The sequence below is a fragment of the Lactuca serriola genome, chromosome 2 (assembly GCF_051521515.1).
Source record: "Lactuca serriola cultivar US96UC23 chromosome 2, Lser_US96UC23_V15, whole genome shotgun sequence".
Lineage (NCBI taxonomy): Eukaryota > Viridiplantae > Streptophyta > Magnoliopsida > Asterales > Asteraceae > Lactuca > Lactuca serriola.
Window position 1 is genome coordinate 161,270,008 of NC_136409.1, and position 17,170 is coordinate 161,287,177.

Here is a 17,170-nt window from a genome sequence, read left to right on the forward strand (position 1 = left end):
TATAGTCTAAAATCATCTACAAACTCGGAATTACATGCTGGAAAAACTGTATGCCAATTCGACTTAAAACAAATCAGATTTGTTTGTTTAAAGAATTTTACAGAATACAAAAGTTTAAATTTCTTACTGAAAAGCTAAAATATTTCAGCTTTGATATCTCATATTTAAAATATTGTAACTCATCGAATATAACACCACAAACAAAAAAAATTATTGTTTAAAATCATCTACAAAATCTAAATTACACTTTGGAAAAACTGCATGTCTGGTGGTCCAATAAATGGTCCAATAAATGGTCTAGTCGGTTCGGTCTAATAAATGGTCCAAAACCAGTTTTTACCCGGAACTGATCAGACCAGTTTTGCTCAAATCCTAATACGGAGAACCGGTCTGGTGGTCCAATAAATGGTCTAGTCGGTTGGGTCTACAAGTCCAAATACCCACCTTAAGAAACGTAAAAAACTTCGGGCTTATAATATAACATATACCGACACTAATACAAAGTTCTTGGAAGTTGGAAGTTGGAACTATCCTTTCCAAGTCACCTTCTTTTGTATTACAAGTTTACAACTTTATTCTACTACAACAGCTTAAGAGCCAAGGCCATGTAAAATCACCATTTACTTCCTATGAACATAAATACCAAAACAAATCGTCATTCGTCAAAAGGACATGGTTTTCTTGATGATTCTTATGATTTATGCCCTGATAAGATTCACCCCGAACGAAATATTAGCTAACAGAAGCCCCACCAATGCAACACTGTTGTATTTCCTGCAAACAGATCATGCAAACCAAAGTATCTTCAAATTAAAGTCAAAAGTCAAATACACAAGAGTTTATTATAACTATAAGTAGAATCCACATACCCAATTGGGATACGTCCCTTAGGATTACCGGAGGAATAACCGGTGAAATAGAAAAATCGGCTGACTGAGTAAACCAATCCAAGAGCCGAGCATATAAGTGGATGCTGAATCCCTCCCAAAACCATAAAAACAAAGAAGATCGGTAAAGACTCAAGCGAGTTCTGATGCCCTCTCTGCAAACAAACCCAAAATTACTCCATCAGAAATGATTTTTGAATCTTCTAAATCAGCAAGTGATTCATTCTTACAAACCTGAATACAGTTGAAGATTTTGTAATCCTTGGTATCAGCTTCGGTGGCGTAGAGTGTTGGGTACCACACTTTATACCTTCATCAGCAAAACTTGTTAAGTTTCAAATTAGGGAAAGATAGAATAGAATCAAGTTGAGTGTGTGTGTGTGTGTGTGTGTTTGTGTGAAAATATTACTTCTTTCGAGCTTTGCCGACTTGAATCTGCATATACAGGTTGACGAAACCGTAGGCAATGATGGTGAAAACGATGTAGCCGTACTCTTTTGGCAGAACCTCAACTTTTCCGGCCATAATTTTTCTCCGAGGAAGATTGATCGAGAACTGAGAGAGGAGGAATCTGGTGGCGAGATGTTCTTACCACCTTCGTCTTCACGTTCGGGGTATTTGTAGCTTACATTTGGATGTATTGCTGAAAAAGTCCCCGAGGTATTGAACAACTTCGTGACTTATTGACCTTTGACTTAGAAAGTATTACTGTTTAACCCTTGCATTCTTTTTCGGTTACAAACTTAAGTATTTAGAGAAAAAAACATGATATGATATTTATCATTATACCACTGCTACACGTTTTTCTAAAATGTAAATACTTATATATTTGTAAAAACAATAAAATTATATTAAGGGTGTCAAGATCAAAATATTATCTATAATTGCTTTACGTTTTGTAAAATTAAAAATACTAATTGAAAAATTGGATTTAAATAAAAAAACTTTAAATTTGATCGTTTTATAAAATTGAAAATACTAATTGGAAAATTGGATCCAAATAAAAAAACTTCAAATTTGATCATAAGGTATTGTTTGTGCCATAGCCATGAGTTGATATTGTTCAAGCATGAGGAAATCAAATTTAATATCTTAGACAATGACTATAATTTTTGTAGATGCAAATCATAATATGCCATGAAATTTAATATCTAAAGAGATGAGGCCGGATCTACCTACAATTTAATCGAAATCGTAAGATCCTACTATAAATCTTTGCTTTAGAATGGGTCTGGTGTGAATGTGATCATTTTTTCGTTTATAGGATCTTAAACCATGATCTGTGCCATGAAATTTAATATAATTTTCAAAATTTAATTGTTTTCTAAATTTGGTTAAGAAAGTATTTACTAACATATTTTTTTTTTAAATGATGATGATAGGTTAACATAATGAGATAATTGTTCAAGTTTGACATGCATTCAAGGTTGTTATGTTGTTCATTTTTTAGATAATATATTTTTATTTAATAAATTTTTATGTTTCAAGATAATTGCAATGTAATATTTCATGTATAACCTAATGAAAATGTATGGTGTGAAGAAAATTTATGGATGAAACTTAAAAAAAAAAAAAAAAAAAAAAAAAAACAGCAAACTTTAAATAACTACTGTTAAATTAAAGCCTTGTAAAGCATTTATTGTGTTTTTATATAACAAAAATGTTAATTTATTATACTTAACCTTGTAATAAAGAGGAGTGGTAGTCGAAAGTGCTTAGCTCCGCATCTCTTTGTGACATTTTGACATAAAAAAAGGGTGGTGTTCTTCATGAAAAAAAAAAAAAAAAAAGTTAGATCATTTTCATTTTTTTCTTGGTGAACAGGATAATATGTTACAAAGCTTAACATTACTTTTCTGAAACTAAAAATATAATTATAGGGGTCTAAAGTGAAACATATAAAAATTGAGGGCTATATCACATCACATAGTTGAACTCTTCCTTTGGCTTTCTCCCCAAGTTCCCATAGTATCTACTAGGCCACGACCCTCATTATAAATTTGATTAGAATATCATGCAATTTCCCAATCAATAAACCGCTCCTCTCATAATATTATTTACTCTTACTATTTACACAATCTGGGTAATTCTAAATAAAATGTTACTATATGTAAATTTTCTTTTAGCGTCTCAGTTTTTTGGAATTTGAAAAAAAACTCATTCATTTAAAGTGTTCCAAGTTCCAATATCAGGTAATCACCATCATATCATATTGATGGTTATGAAATGAAAATCAATTTATCAAATATTATGTTCTCATTGAATTTGACATTATTATTTTTTAAAAGTTTTTGAATTATTTTTTTTTCACTTGTTATTTTTTTGTATTTTTTATTTTTTTTTAAATTTAAAATCCATTTTTTAGTGAGATTTATATATGTAAAATAGATTATTTTATTAAATTGCATAATAAATATTCTGCAACATTTCAAATATCTTACATTATATATTAAATTACTTATTTTATTTATTATATTCTTTGTATTTATGTAAAATTATTACTTTAAAATATATGTAATGGTTATAATTTTATATTAAACTTTTTTTATAAATCCATGTAATACACAGGTCTCACCTAGTTGTGTTTAAAATTGAACGGCTCAATTCACCTACATGGAAACATGGAAAGATTTGAGAAAAAAGGAAAGATAGATTTGGCTTGGAAGCAAATTCTCATGAAAAAAAAGAGTTATTTTGCATTAATTCAAGTAACAAAATGAGATAAAGTCGGGTTATTTTACATATTTAATCTTTTGCTTTGTGTTATTAAGTGTAGGGATATTTTTTATTAGTTTATTATTCTATATATAATATATAATTATAATTGATACGTTTGACATAATTACTCATTAAAATAATTACTTATTTTTTAAGCATTTCTAACCCAACGTAAAATCCTATGTATTACATTATTTTTTGTACCATTTTACTTTAATTAATCCATTGTTGACTTGTTCTTTTGGCTTTCTCACCAAGTTCCAGTCGTACTCATACCCACTACTCTCATTGTAAATTGGATTAAAACTTCATGGAAGTCATAATAAATAATACCACTACCCTTATAAATATATATTTCCCGACATACATAATTGTGGTAACTCTAGGCAAGGGGGTATTTGATATACTTTGTCTAGAAAGTGGTTGAATATAATTCGGTCGAATTCAAACTATTTGATATCATAATTATAAGCTTCTGATTTGGTTATTTATATATATATATATATATATATATATATATATATATATATATATATATATATATATATATATATATATATATATATATATATATATATATCCTCTTATATGTGTTTTATTAGATGATTATCTGGAATGATAAAACCCTAGCTAGGTGATCAAGCTAAAAAGAATTAAAAATCAAACGTTCATTAAGTTTAAAACTAAAACAACTAGATAGAAACAAATAAAGAAAACCATATATGATAATTGATCACATGAAAAGTATTAGTCTATGCAGAACTGAAAACTAGAGTTTAGCCAGACATAGCTAAAAAAGAATTAAAACTAATAAAAATATAAACTAACAGACTAATCTTGCTAACTAAATGTAGGAGATGATCTTTAGCTTTCAGATCTTCAAAAATCCCTGAACCGGAGAGAAATTACCTCAAAAATCGTTTTTTTCGTCGTCTAGAGCTTCAGGAATCGTCTCCCCTTCGAATCTGATCATGAGACATGTATTTATATGTAAGAGGGAACCTTCTGGAGCAAGAAAACATAAAATTTGATCCAATTTTTGGGAAATTCGATCGAATTTTTCATGCTTTGATTGAAGTTTTCATTTTTCTAGTTTTCAGACTTTCTGAACTACGAAATGTTTATTCGACCAAATTTTTTATGCGATCGAATTTCAAGGCAAAATTCGATCGAAAATTTTCATTTTTTCACAAACACGAAAGTCGTCAAAAAAAATTCTAGTTTTCGGATTTGAATTTCGTCAATTGGAATTACAAGTCATGAGATATGTAGCAATCTATCTTTGTATGATCAATTCGATCAAATATTTCTTGACCAAAACATCTTCCAAGTAGTCCTCAACATCCTTCATAAGTTCCAATCTCCAATTAACTCCAATGCTCGATCAAACGCATCCAAAGCTGCTCCCAAAATACAGCTTCACTCGAATTATCTGAAAATGACATAAAAATATAAGCAGTACGGGAATTCTAACGAATGACATGAGTTGAACATTATTTAAACTAAGGACATGAAAATTTAAAAATTATGATGCTAAATTCTAATAAAAACTACCCTAAAAAATGCATAAAATGACATCTATCAAATCTCCCCAAGCTTGAAGCTTACTTGCCTCAAGTAATAAAAAAAAATTAAACATTATAAACAAATAGAAAGACGCAGATGACCTAAAAAGAATTTAGAATAAAATAAAAGAAACTAAAAAAAAAACTTGCAATAAAAATACTTCACTCTTTTTTTTTCTCACATGATCAGATTTCACACCGACGAAGCTCTAATGAAATTGTTACCTAGACGACAATCTCAATACATTTATTGTAGATTCAGAATTTATATTTAATAAGTCAAACCAAGCTTGAGTAAATAATTTTTAGGCTGAATTAAATTTGTGGAAACAGTGATTTTTAAAAATAATTTCACGAAAATTCGTTTACAAAAACTTAGCTTGACTGACCCTCTTTTTTTTCCGAACTCGTCCAGTAAACGTGGTAAGCTCCATTATGGACATAAAATCCAAGTTCATCCCTATGATTCCACTATCAAGGGATCTATCTCATTATACCACACATCTTCTTTATCTTGATCAACTTTTCAGATTTAACTTTACCTGGTTCTTAATTTCGACTTAAACTTGACTTGAATTTGACTTCACATTTTAGATTTCTTCAAGTCGCTTGATGTACGATTTCTAATATATATATATATATATATATATATATATATATATATATATATATATATATATATATATATATATATATATTGACTGAGCACAAATTTTACTTTGAAGCCCACCATATCTTCAATACTTCAAAAAAATGATAATAAATTGTGTGGATATAACAAGAGTTCCCTCCTAACCTCAAAAGACGTAGAAACTATAGGGTTCGGTACTTCAAGGAAAGAAAAATGGTTATTTAATCTAGGTTCTTTTTAAGGCATTTAAGGAAGTTATTCCTAAAACATTGTTCGTTTTTCCATCCCACACTTCTATTGTAAAAATTGTCCGACTCCTATGTTGGTTCATATTTCGAAAACATTTAAAGCACTTTCCGATATGAAAATATAATTCTTAAAATTGATTGTAATGAGACTGTTATTTTCGGTTCCTATCACACTTCATCTTTACAGAGCTATCGAATGTAAATAATATCTTCATCTCATATAAAATTTATTTTTTTGAAATTTTTTTTCATTTTCGGAAATTTTATGCAGAAAATAAAAAATAAAAAAAAACTATAAATAAAATATTCTTGGTTTTTTATTATTATTATGAATGCAGAAAAATAAAAAGAAAAATATTTTTTGGATTTTTCGAATTTTATATGCAAATGAAATGTAGCAAATAAAATGTAGAAAATTTGATAAATTTTAACCTAAAATTGAACATTTTAAAAATTTTAACAAAAATGCAAAATTTTCACACTAACCTTCTCCCCAAGCATAAAATGATGTATTGTCCTCAATGATTAGAGAAGAATGAACAACTCAATAAAGTATATAAAAACAAAAACGGTGCTGCTAGGAATGAATGTACCTTATAAGTTTGTAAAAATTTCTGATTTTGACGAAGATATTGGCGAAAAATCTGAATTTCTACAACTTTGAAGATTCTATGATTTCCCTAAGCTAGCTTGTAACTGCGACCATATCTTTATTGTAAGCGGAAAAACCTAAAAACTACTCATCGGATTGCCTCCCGGAAAGCTGCCTTTTTTTAAAGTCGTTGGCTCAACTTTGTCCAACCAGATTTACTAACTGGTTTGGTTGAGACTTCTTTGAAGCTCAACTCTTTTCCTTGTCACTCCAGATCCCTTCAGATATGGCAAGATTGGTGGATCTGGAACTTGTTCAACAAACTGGAAAGACTTCATATTGTTCTCATATAAGTTTTTCTTTAGATTTTTAAACTTCTTCCTTTTTCTGGTCTCCTTTTTCTTTTCAGAAATCTTCTCTTTCTTCTCTTCAGATTTTCTTCTTTCATTTTCTGTGATAACCCGGAACTTCTATCAAGGTTAAACTCGACTCCGTCACCTTTTAACACCATTTAAGGGTTCGTTTAAGTGTTCTAGGCTTGAGTAAAACCAAAATTAAGATTAGGGATAAACTATAAAGTCATGAAGTAGCAAAAATGGGTCATACACCCTCTTGGGAGGAGTGTACGGACGTACACATGGGTGTGCGGCCGCACACCCACCCCTCAATTGCACACCCGGGGTGGTGGGTCACCCACCCCTATAAATATGAGGAGACCCCTCTCATTCATCCTTTTCTTCATTTGGCTGCACACTGCTACTTTCTCTCTCTAGAATCTTCACCCAAGAACACTCCAAAGGCATCAAAAACGTAAGTGATTCATTCCCTAGCTTGTTATACTTGAAAGATTTCCTTGATTCTTCATGTTTTAGGCCTTATTCTTCATCCTTTGAAGGTGTACGACCGCACGCCTTCATAAGGTCGGCCATACACACCTTAAAGCCCCTCAAAAGTGAGAATTTGGCCTCTATCTTCTAGTTGGACACGACCCTAGCCTTGATTCTCTTGAAAAATCGACATTTTGGGCAAGGATGAAGAGAGTACGACCGCGCACTCCCCTTGTACGGCCGCACACACCTCCCAGAACCATAAACACCCACTTTGATGTTCATATTTGGCCTTAAACTTGCAAAACCACTAAGTATGGGACCTAGAACACTCCTTGGATGCTTGTAGAACCTTGGAAACACCACAAAGCACCCTTCATCATGAGTGTACGGCCGTACACTCATGGAACGTACACCCATGGCCGCACACACCCTTAGGGTGGCCATACACCTCCTTTACTCAATCACATAAGGTTTTAACACTTAGTTCAAGTGTTTCCCAAGTCCTTATAGTGGTTTCCCGTTATGTCTAGTCGTGAAATACCCTAATTTTTACTCCTATATGTGTTATTACATGTTAAATAGGATCTAATTGTGTTCAAGGCTCCTTTAAGCACTCAACATCTCATACCGATTTTTGTTTCAACCCATCCATGCAAGGTGAGTTCATACCCATATGCTTTTTCTGAGTTTTTCATGTTTTCAGGGGGGCGGGAATACAAGAAAAAGTACAAGGAAACTTGTGCTCAAAGTATATTATTTGTTTAATATAATTATATGTTCAGTATGCTTTTAATACAAAAAACAGTTTTACCAAACGATTAAGAAATCAACTCGTAGAAACAGTTTTGAAAACTAAAGCAATGAACTCGTGAATCATATCGTAAATTGTGTTATTTTATAAAGGATTCAAATAGATCATAAACAAGATTTTCAGTATTATTACTTGTAAATTGTTAGTCTAAATTTGGAGACACGTCCTTGGTAAAACCCCCACAGAATCAGGGTGTAGGATTAGCACTTGTAACCAGAATCTCTTGTAGGGAGAACGTGACTATTGTGTATAGATCTATACGGGACTGACTATCTCGCACCTTACTGCTAGCTATAGTTGGACCGACAAGTCCAGGGGTGACAAAGTCATAAAAAGATACTGGCCCCGTTACGTGCCATATCAAGTCTAAGTATGGTTTTGACACTCACAACCTAGATAACATAATGAATCAAGTAAACTAAACTCAATGTAATAACCAATTTGATTACTAGAGGGTATTAATAATACCTTCAGGAATTAGTTCACCACATGTTTATTAGTTTTATTTATGTAATAAGGCTAATCTACTTCAAGTAACCAGGGTCTTTCAGGGAAACTATGTTTAATCTATATAAGTATGGTAGATACTTATATGTTCTTATTTAAATCGAGTAATTCAATAGTTTTCACTTAAGGGAAATGTAGGATTTCCCGGGGTAATCACCGGTATTTTATAAATAGATGGTTTATAAATCAACTAATGAACATTCATTAATAATTCCGTGATTTCTTAGTTTATACGTCCGAGTTATGTATGAAGAATATCTGATAGACTGTGGAATGTGTGGTTTCCGCCTCATCTCCTGTTCCTTGTTTGGTTGTGGGTTTAGGGCAAACCCACACAATTAACTGTCTGTTCGATGTTGGTTTATACATAACCAGTATAAACTAAGAAGTCATAGAAGGAATTGGTTAATCATACCTTTCATAAGAAAATAAGGGATTTTCTTGAGGATCAATAGCACCATATCAAAACTAGATAATGTTGTAAGTACCTAGTGAATACTTCAGGATTATGTACAGGAGAATCTGACAACCAGTGGAATGTGTGGTGTCCACCTCTTCTCCTGTTCCTTGTTTGGTTGTGGGCTTGGGGCAGAACCACACAGTCGGCTGTTTGTTCGATTTGGATTGTATATGATTTGTATACACTAAGTGCTCGCAAGATGAACTAGCAGAAATCATGTTTACCTAACTTTTACCATATCAAAATATGTAAGGTTTTCTGGAGGAAAATAATGTACCTTTCGAAAGAATAAAGAATCGTTTTTCCAAAACAAAAATGCTTATGAACTCACCAGCTTTATGATGATATTCTTTCAAAAATTCTTGTATTCTCAGGAAATTAGTAGACAGGTACTTCCAGGACTTTTGGAGAAGTCGGCGCGTAGAGTCACGTCTTTCTGTTTTACTTTTGCTAAGAAACAAAACTTTGTAATGACAATGTAAATCTTATTCTATTATGTATTCAATGTTTGGTTGTGTTTACTATGTTTGCTATGATACAATTGTTGTGATACTACACATGACATCACTCGCCCCCGGACGTTTCCGCCGTCATTTCTGACGGTTCGGGGGTGTGACAGTTTCTTATCAAAAATCACATCTCCTACATTTTCTTTTCAGTTTTTTCTCTGGTTTTTCTTTAGCAGAAATCAGCTTCTCCTCTTCTTCCCCAAGCTTAGCTTTTTCTTTTAGATCCTTTTCTGATGTTTCTTCAGTAGAAGTTAGATGCTCCTTTTCCTCTTCAGATTTATCATCTTCTATTAACTTCTTTTCAACAACTAATTTCCCTTCTTTTTTCCCAATATTTCCCTTTTCTAGCTCTTCTAATGTGTTAGATAATTTCCTGTCAACAAATATTTCTTACATAGAGACATTAGAAAACTCACAGAAGTCCTCAAACAAAAGACTATTGGTACTCAGATAGCTAACATTTACTTTATCAGAAGGAAAATCATCATCATTTATTTTAAAATTAACCACTTCCACATAAAACTCCAATGAAATCGTGCCATTAAAGACATCTATTTTCGTTTTTGCAGTTTTCATAAATGGACTTCACAAAATGATAGAGTTTGTATTTTATATGTCCAAATTATCCATGTCCAGAATATAAAAATCAGCAACAAAGATCTAATTATTCACTTGGACAAGAGCATCCTCCAGTACACCTTTTGGGTGTACTATCGAGTGATCAGCCAACTCGATAATTATCTTGGTCTTTTTTAAAGTTCTCAATTTTAATTATTCAAAAATAGAAAAGGGAAGGACATTGACTGAAGCTCCTAGATCAAGCATGACTTTTGGAAAATTAAGGTCGCCCAATTTACAAAGAATCGAGAAAACTCTCGGATCCATGCACTTTGGAGGTAAACCCTTTTGCAAAATAGCTGAAATATTTTCACTAGCTTTTAATGTTTCGTTAGTTTTAAATCTTTTCTTTGAAACACATAATTCATATAAAAATTTGGAATAATGAGGGATGTGTTTGATAACATCTAAAAGTGGAAATTTTACCTCAACCTCACAAAAGATTTATATCCTCATCCTCTCGCTCATGCTTCGTATTCTTCAATCGGGATGGGAATAGTACAACTGGATTGTACTCCCTCAGATTTGGATTGTCTGGTCTTAGGGTTTCTTTTCATTCATCTTTTTTCATCATCTTTGTCAACCAAAACTTCTTCATATTCTTCTTCAGCTTCTATTTCTTTATCTTTTTCATCTTCTTCTTCAACCATAACTTCTTCATAGTCTTCTTCAGCTTTTTTTTTCTGGTTCAGATACGCTTGGACCTTCATAACTTTTCCACTTCTCAAGGAAATAGCACTCAGATTGTGCTTTGGGTTATTTTTAATGTGCCCCGATAACTTTCCTTGAGATTCTAGCTGACCCACATAAGTGACAAGTTGAGACACCTGTTGTTCCAGATTCTTGATATTGGTTCTGGTTTCGTTCTGAAATGATTGTGTAACGTCCCACTTTCACAACAAAAAAATTTCATTTTTATTAGAGTAGAACTTCCTAATTATAAATCCATTATTAAGAACATTGTTTATTCCAACACATATTTATTGAAAATCATAGTAATATTGAAGCGCGAAATCTTCATTGCTGCTGATGAATGTGTACAACCACGCCTTTGCTTTCCCATGATAACCGATGATACCTGAAACAATAAACAACTGGTTAAGCATAAAGCTTATTGAGTACCCCCCAAAATACCCCATATGATAAGCATACAATCATGCATAACGGCCTACAATCATCAGGTTGGAATACCCCAACCCAATCAGTCCGCAGACTGGAATGCCAACATGTAACGGGTCCAATCAGTCATTAGGATGGAATACCCAGGGTTTGTTGGCCTACCGCCTCAACCCAATCGTTTATAGCCTACCTGCATCAAGTATTTTAGACTACATCACAAAGCAAGACTACCTCAACCCACTACCACCATATGTCGACATATAAACAATCAAGGATCAAGTAGGTACATAATACAGGAAAACATCAATCATACAACTCACTACCGCCTAATATTCCTATCTTAGCACACTATCCTGCTACTAGTAAACCTCCATGAAGTGCGTAACCATACGTAACCAGAGGTGAGATAGCCACCTGAATAGATGATCCTACTCTAGAGCCACAAACAAACAAGGAACAGACAAGAAAGCCTAGATCAAGAGTTCTCAGGCTATCATACATGACTACATACAACCCCTAGGGCACTCCACTAGATGATAACCAATATACCACTACTACAACTTCCTATCATATAAGGATATATACACAGATCTAGCAGATCACTATATCACAACAATCTCTTATATACCAGGATACAGATCTAACAGATCACTACAACATAACAACATCCTATATACCATGATATAGATCTAACAGATCACTACAACACGATAACATACTAAATACCAACAATCCAAGGAATGCATAACCGTATATACTCAGACGTGAGATAGACACCCGAACAGGTGATCCTACTCTAGAGTCATCAGTCTATCCTACATGACTATATATAGTCCCTATGGCATCCCTCCACTAAAAGATAAGCAAAACTAGTGGGCCGGTATAGGTGCATTCGACCCATGGGTACAATGTGGCAAAACTCACCTGAATTGAAGAACCTTGAAACACTGCAATACGCTCCCTTCTGCACTACTTGCTCCCGTGAATCCGATAATCATCACAACCAGGTAAAACCTTAATCAATAGTCCAAATCCCTTAAGTTTGACCCAAAGGCAAACTAGGTCAAAAAGTCAACGGTCAACGGAAGTCAACAAAAGTTAAAGTCCAAGGCTGCTGAGTACGCATAACGTATACGGCCTGTCCTCACTCCTCTATTAAGCACTTTATCCATTAAGGCCTTTTGTCTAGAGATCAGATCTAGGCTCAGAACATCGGCTTAAGTCATAAAGTTTCCACCTTTATGACTTTCCATGGCTCGAAAGATCCAAAAGCTAAAACCCTAACTTATTAATCCATTAAGACATCATAAGTCTTGCATGGAAGGGATGGAAGGGCCACAATCATATTTTTATGGTTCCTAATAGCTTCATAATGGATAAAGTTTCCAACTTTATCCATTAGGATGATCCAAACAAACAAGATCTAGTCTTTAAGTCTCAAAGGGACCAACAGTGCATCTCTCTCAACTTAATCCATTATGTCTAAGTGTCTAACCTTCAGATCAAAATCAATATGATGTTTAGATGGATAAAGTTTCCAAATTTATTCATAACAAGGTCACAACTTTCAAGATCTAAACTTTATGCACTAAAGTGACCAAAAGCTCATAACACCCAAAACTAGCTAGATCTAACAAATGCATCACCAAGATTCCAGTTTTGTACCTCTAGAAGAAAGATTAAGGTGAACAAGGTCTGGATCTACAAGCTTCAATGCAACCAACACTTCTCCAATGAGCTCTTTCTTCTCCAAGATGCACCAAGAACACTCCAAAGCACTTAAAAACACCTTCTTTTGCTCACAAGGCTCAAACTAGGGTTGGGGTTTCAAGGGAGGATGTTGGAGAGGTGGAGGATGAGAATGAAAAGGGTTTAGGGGAAGTTAAGGAGTAAAATAGGGCTCAAAAACCCAAAATTAGGGTTTGGGTTCTGATCGCGTACATCCAGCGTACTCCTGGTACATCCAATGTACCAAGTTGAATCTCCGCGATCATCCTTGCTTAGTATGCCCAATGTACACCCTATACGCCTAGCGTACTAGGCTAAACCCAAAACCCTCATAACTTCTAAAAATCATAACTTCTTCATTCCAAATCCGTTTTCGACGATCTTTATATCCACGGAAAGGTATTGAAGAGCGCCACAATATTATCTAAATATCTTGTGCTAAAAACTTATCGAATAAAAATCCATATTTCATGCAAGAACCCGACCTATCACTTTTCCCTTTCTACCCTTCGGCCCAAAACACAATTCAAGGGTTAAATCACTTAACCATGATTACCTCCTTCCACAAAGACTAAACTTTGCCTCTTTAAGGCCCATAGCCTTTACACAATTGACTTCCGACCCACGGCCTTGAAATAAGAAATGATAGGAAACAAGATGTTAAAATTCTCCCCCACTTAAATTAGATTTTGTCCTCAAATTCATTTCTCGCTTCTACTTCATGATGCAACCCCTCACATCAACCAAACTGTCTGGAAATCTGTAGATTTGATCAGCTCAAGACATTCTATGCTGAATGTCGTCATGCTAATCCTGCACATAAGTGCACCAATGTGACGAAAGCCAACTGATCGCATACTAAACTAGGCCATGCTTATACTCGGTTCTAATAGCTATGCTTGGCTATCTATTGTCAACACTCGGGCTCACCCCTGGTCTACTAAACAAAAACAGTACTCGGGCTACCCCCAATCCACTAACCAAAAACAACACTCAGGTTTACCACCGATCCACTAACCAACAACAGCACCCGGGCTTACCCCCAATCCACTAACGAACAACACTCGAGCTTACCCCCCGATCCACTAACCAACAACAACACTCACAGCCTAACAAAACACAAATCGATCCCAATAAGACTTAACTGATCCTACCAAGTCTTCGGGCCGTGACTCAGACCTCCAAGCCCCAATCAAACAAGAACATACAAGGAAGCCCTCAACACATCCCTCAACATAGGCTCCTAACACCCTAGAGTCTAATTTAGGACTTTACTATAAAAAAAATTAAAGATTACGACTTTCTTGTAAAATCGTTGAAAATATTGAGACTTTAGTGTATATATCCCTAAACTTTTTTGATGATACTATGTTGACCGCTCCTATACCTAATTCGAATTTAATTTGTAAAACCTATGATCATACTTTGGGACTGAATTCCACATGTAAATGTTTTTAAAAGATAACTACATCAAGAGCACTTGACGACTTACATACACTTGAATAAGGTATTATAGTAGCAACTATGGTGATAATATTTTTAAATAATATTATAATATTATAGATTTATCATTGTAGATGTTCTAAGTATGTTAAAAGAAAAAACTACAACATTAAAGCAAATATATTGTAAAATCATATCGCAGTTAGACTAGTAATTAGTAAAGGCAAAACTGTTCATTTTGCAAAAAAATCAAAATCTTCACAAGTGATTGGCTTGCATAGTGGAATTTTTTTTTTTTTTTTTTTTTTTTTTTTTTTTTTTTTTTAGAGTTATAACAAAATTCACAAAATGATTACGCTGTGACTCATGATTTCTATTTTTAGCTATTGATTAGCCCAAAAAAATAATGTGGTTTATGTACTTTTATTAAAATTATAAAGTTACATACTATGCAAATATTATTTGCCATAAGAAATAAAATCATCTTTTAGAGTATAAGACATGTTGCTATTCTCTAGTTTGGTCAAGAGGCATATAGGATTACTACAAATCGCGTACCTTCAGCTTTAGGGATATTTTGCTTTTCTGGGGATTGTCACCAAGATCGATCACGAGAAACGTCCTCGCTGATCTTTTTTCTAGTTCAAATGTTCGTCAAGATCAAATTTTACCTGTTCTCTTCAATTTATTGTAGGCTGTAGCTCATGATCATGTTTTGATTTTTAAGCATTCCTTTCAATTTTCAGTAACGAAACCCCAGAAGCTTTCTGTTGCTGATATGAAGAAAAAAGCATCATCGTCGTCGACAACAATGGCGTTCCAAAGAGGCGACAGAGTCGAAATTTCAAGCAACGAAGAGGGGTTCGAGGGTTCATACTACACAGCAAACATCATCGCTAGGCTTTCCAAGAAAGAGTACATTATCCAGTACAGAACTCTCCTGAAAGAAGACGGTTTCGGGCCCTTGAGAGAGGTGGTCTCCGCCGATCAAATCCAGCCGCTTCCTCCACAGATTCCGGTAACTGGATTTTCGTTGGGCGACGCTGTTGACGCCTACGAGAAGGATGGGTGGTGGGTCGGAAAAATTAGCGGGAAAATAGGGTCGAATTACTTTGTGCATTTTGAAAATTCAAAGGAAGAGATTGTTTTCCCCTTGGGATTTTTAAGGGTTCATCAAAACTGGATTAATGGTGCTTGGGTTTCTTCCAAAAGATAAGGTATGTTATTCGCACAAATCCTCTCCTTTAGAATCCTGTTGATATTCTTGTCGATATTCGTGGAACTTATCTGCTAAAACAGATTCTATTTGAAATTCGGGTTTTTGTTAGCCATGATTTATATGTAAATGTAATCGAACATTGAATGATTTTGACCCAATTTCTCATAATCACAAGTCTTCTATTCAATTTTCAACTATGAAAAGAAGGTAAAATTGAAGATTTATATAATCTATTTAATTACTTTTAACTATTAGCTCCTTTACCCCAAAACCCCAAAGTGTAATTATCCTTTGTTAAATTCATTATAAATTTCAGGTACAAGCTATGCTAAGGGTAAGGAGCTAGCTTAAGCTTCTAACAAGAATACTAAGTGTTCATTTTGTATAAACATATGTTCACCACTTTTGGGTTATCATGTAAGTAACTTTGGGACTAAGAATACTAAATCAAGTACTCTAAATAGGGTATTATATGTCTTGTAATGGATGCTCCTGGATGTTTTGTTGTAAATTTGATCTTGGCATCAATGAAATAGTTGTTTGCGTATATGTAATAATGACCTTAAAAATGAAGAACTTTTGTGGTGTGAATTTGGAGATCGTGTTGTTACAAGCTTTTTGTGGTGGACGATAATGTTGAATGTTGGGAGGGGTAAAGATGAGTTTTAATAGTTTAATAATAGTTATCATATAACAAATATAAAATACAATAATAAAAATATAGATAGGTAAGTGTACGGGTAATATAGTCATTTTATGTTTGGTTACTATAAAGATGGTCCAAATTAAAAAAGGAAGAAGATAGAGTTGACACATGAGACCATAGTAACGATTTATATAATTTACTCTTTTATTTTGATTAAAAAGTTAAAAACTCCCTAATGTAATGAACCAAACGTTGTATTTTTAGGTAAGAAAATACAAAGGATGGACTTAAAAATAAGATGGTTGCTATTATTGTATATTTGCACTTTATACTTATAGAAAGCTCTTGGAACTATCCATTTCAAAAACACATTTTTTTGTATTACAATTTACAAATTACATGCTACAAGTCTACAACTTAAAGAAGTATTGTGATCTATCTTCCCTTCCTTAAACGCCTTGACATTGCAAATACCCTTGTATCTCGTATGGTAAAGTGAATGTGGGCAATTGGAGAGTCAATCACACACACACACACACACTAATGATAACCGAAGGACATAGTTTTATTCATGATTCTAGTGATTGACGCCATGGTAAGACTCACCTCCAAAGAAATATCGACTATCAGTTACAACTT

At 33.5% G+C, this 17,170-nt stretch overlaps 1 protein-coding gene and 2 long non-coding RNA genes across 3 annotated transcripts; 1 reads left to right on the top strand and 2 right to left on the bottom strand.

Annotated features, from left to right (window-relative positions):
* Positions 1 to 445: 445 nt before the first annotated feature.
* Positions 446 to 1,471, bottom strand: LOC145090542 (uncharacterized). Its single transcript, XM_079028699.1, has 4 exons — positions 1,297 to 1,471; positions 1,122 to 1,197; positions 870 to 1,042; positions 446 to 774 (listed from the first exon to the last, which is right to left on the bottom strand). Exons 1-4 carry the CDS (start codon positions 1,410 to 1,412, stop codon positions 699 to 701), a joined length of 441 nt encoding a protein of 146 aa, XP_078884825.1. The 5' UTR covers positions 1,413 to 1,471; the 3' UTR covers positions 446 to 698.
* An 8,242-nt stretch (positions 1,472 to 9,713) lies between these two features.
* LOC145087195 (uncharacterized) lies at positions 9,714 to 15,351 on the bottom strand. The gene is made up of 2 exons (XR_013700746.1): positions 15,225 to 15,351; positions 9,714 to 11,454 (listed from the first exon to the last, which is right to left on the bottom strand). It is a non-coding gene; the product is annotated as an uncharacterized LOC145087195 (long non-coding RNA).
* Positions 15,144 to 16,482, top strand: LOC145087194 (uncharacterized). Its single transcript, XR_013700745.1, has 3 exons — positions 15,144 to 15,315; positions 15,413 to 15,883; positions 16,202 to 16,482. It is a non-coding gene; the product is annotated as an uncharacterized LOC145087194 (long non-coding RNA).
* The last annotated feature ends 688 nt before the right edge of the window (positions 16,483 to 17,170 follow it).

Coding starts and splice junctions, on each gene's coding strand:
- LOC145090542 (XM_079028699.1), bottom strand. CDS start 1,412: ATGGCCGGAAAAGTTGAGGTTCTGCCAAAAGAGTACGGCTACATCGTT. Junction 1,198..1,296: donor GTCGGCAAAGCTCGAAAGAA/GTAATATTTTCA, acceptor TTGCTGATGAAG/GTATAAAGTGTGGTACCCAA. Junction 775..869: donor AAGGGACGTATCCCAATTGG/GTATGTGGATTC, acceptor ATCTGTTTGCAG/GAAATACAACAGTGTTGCAT.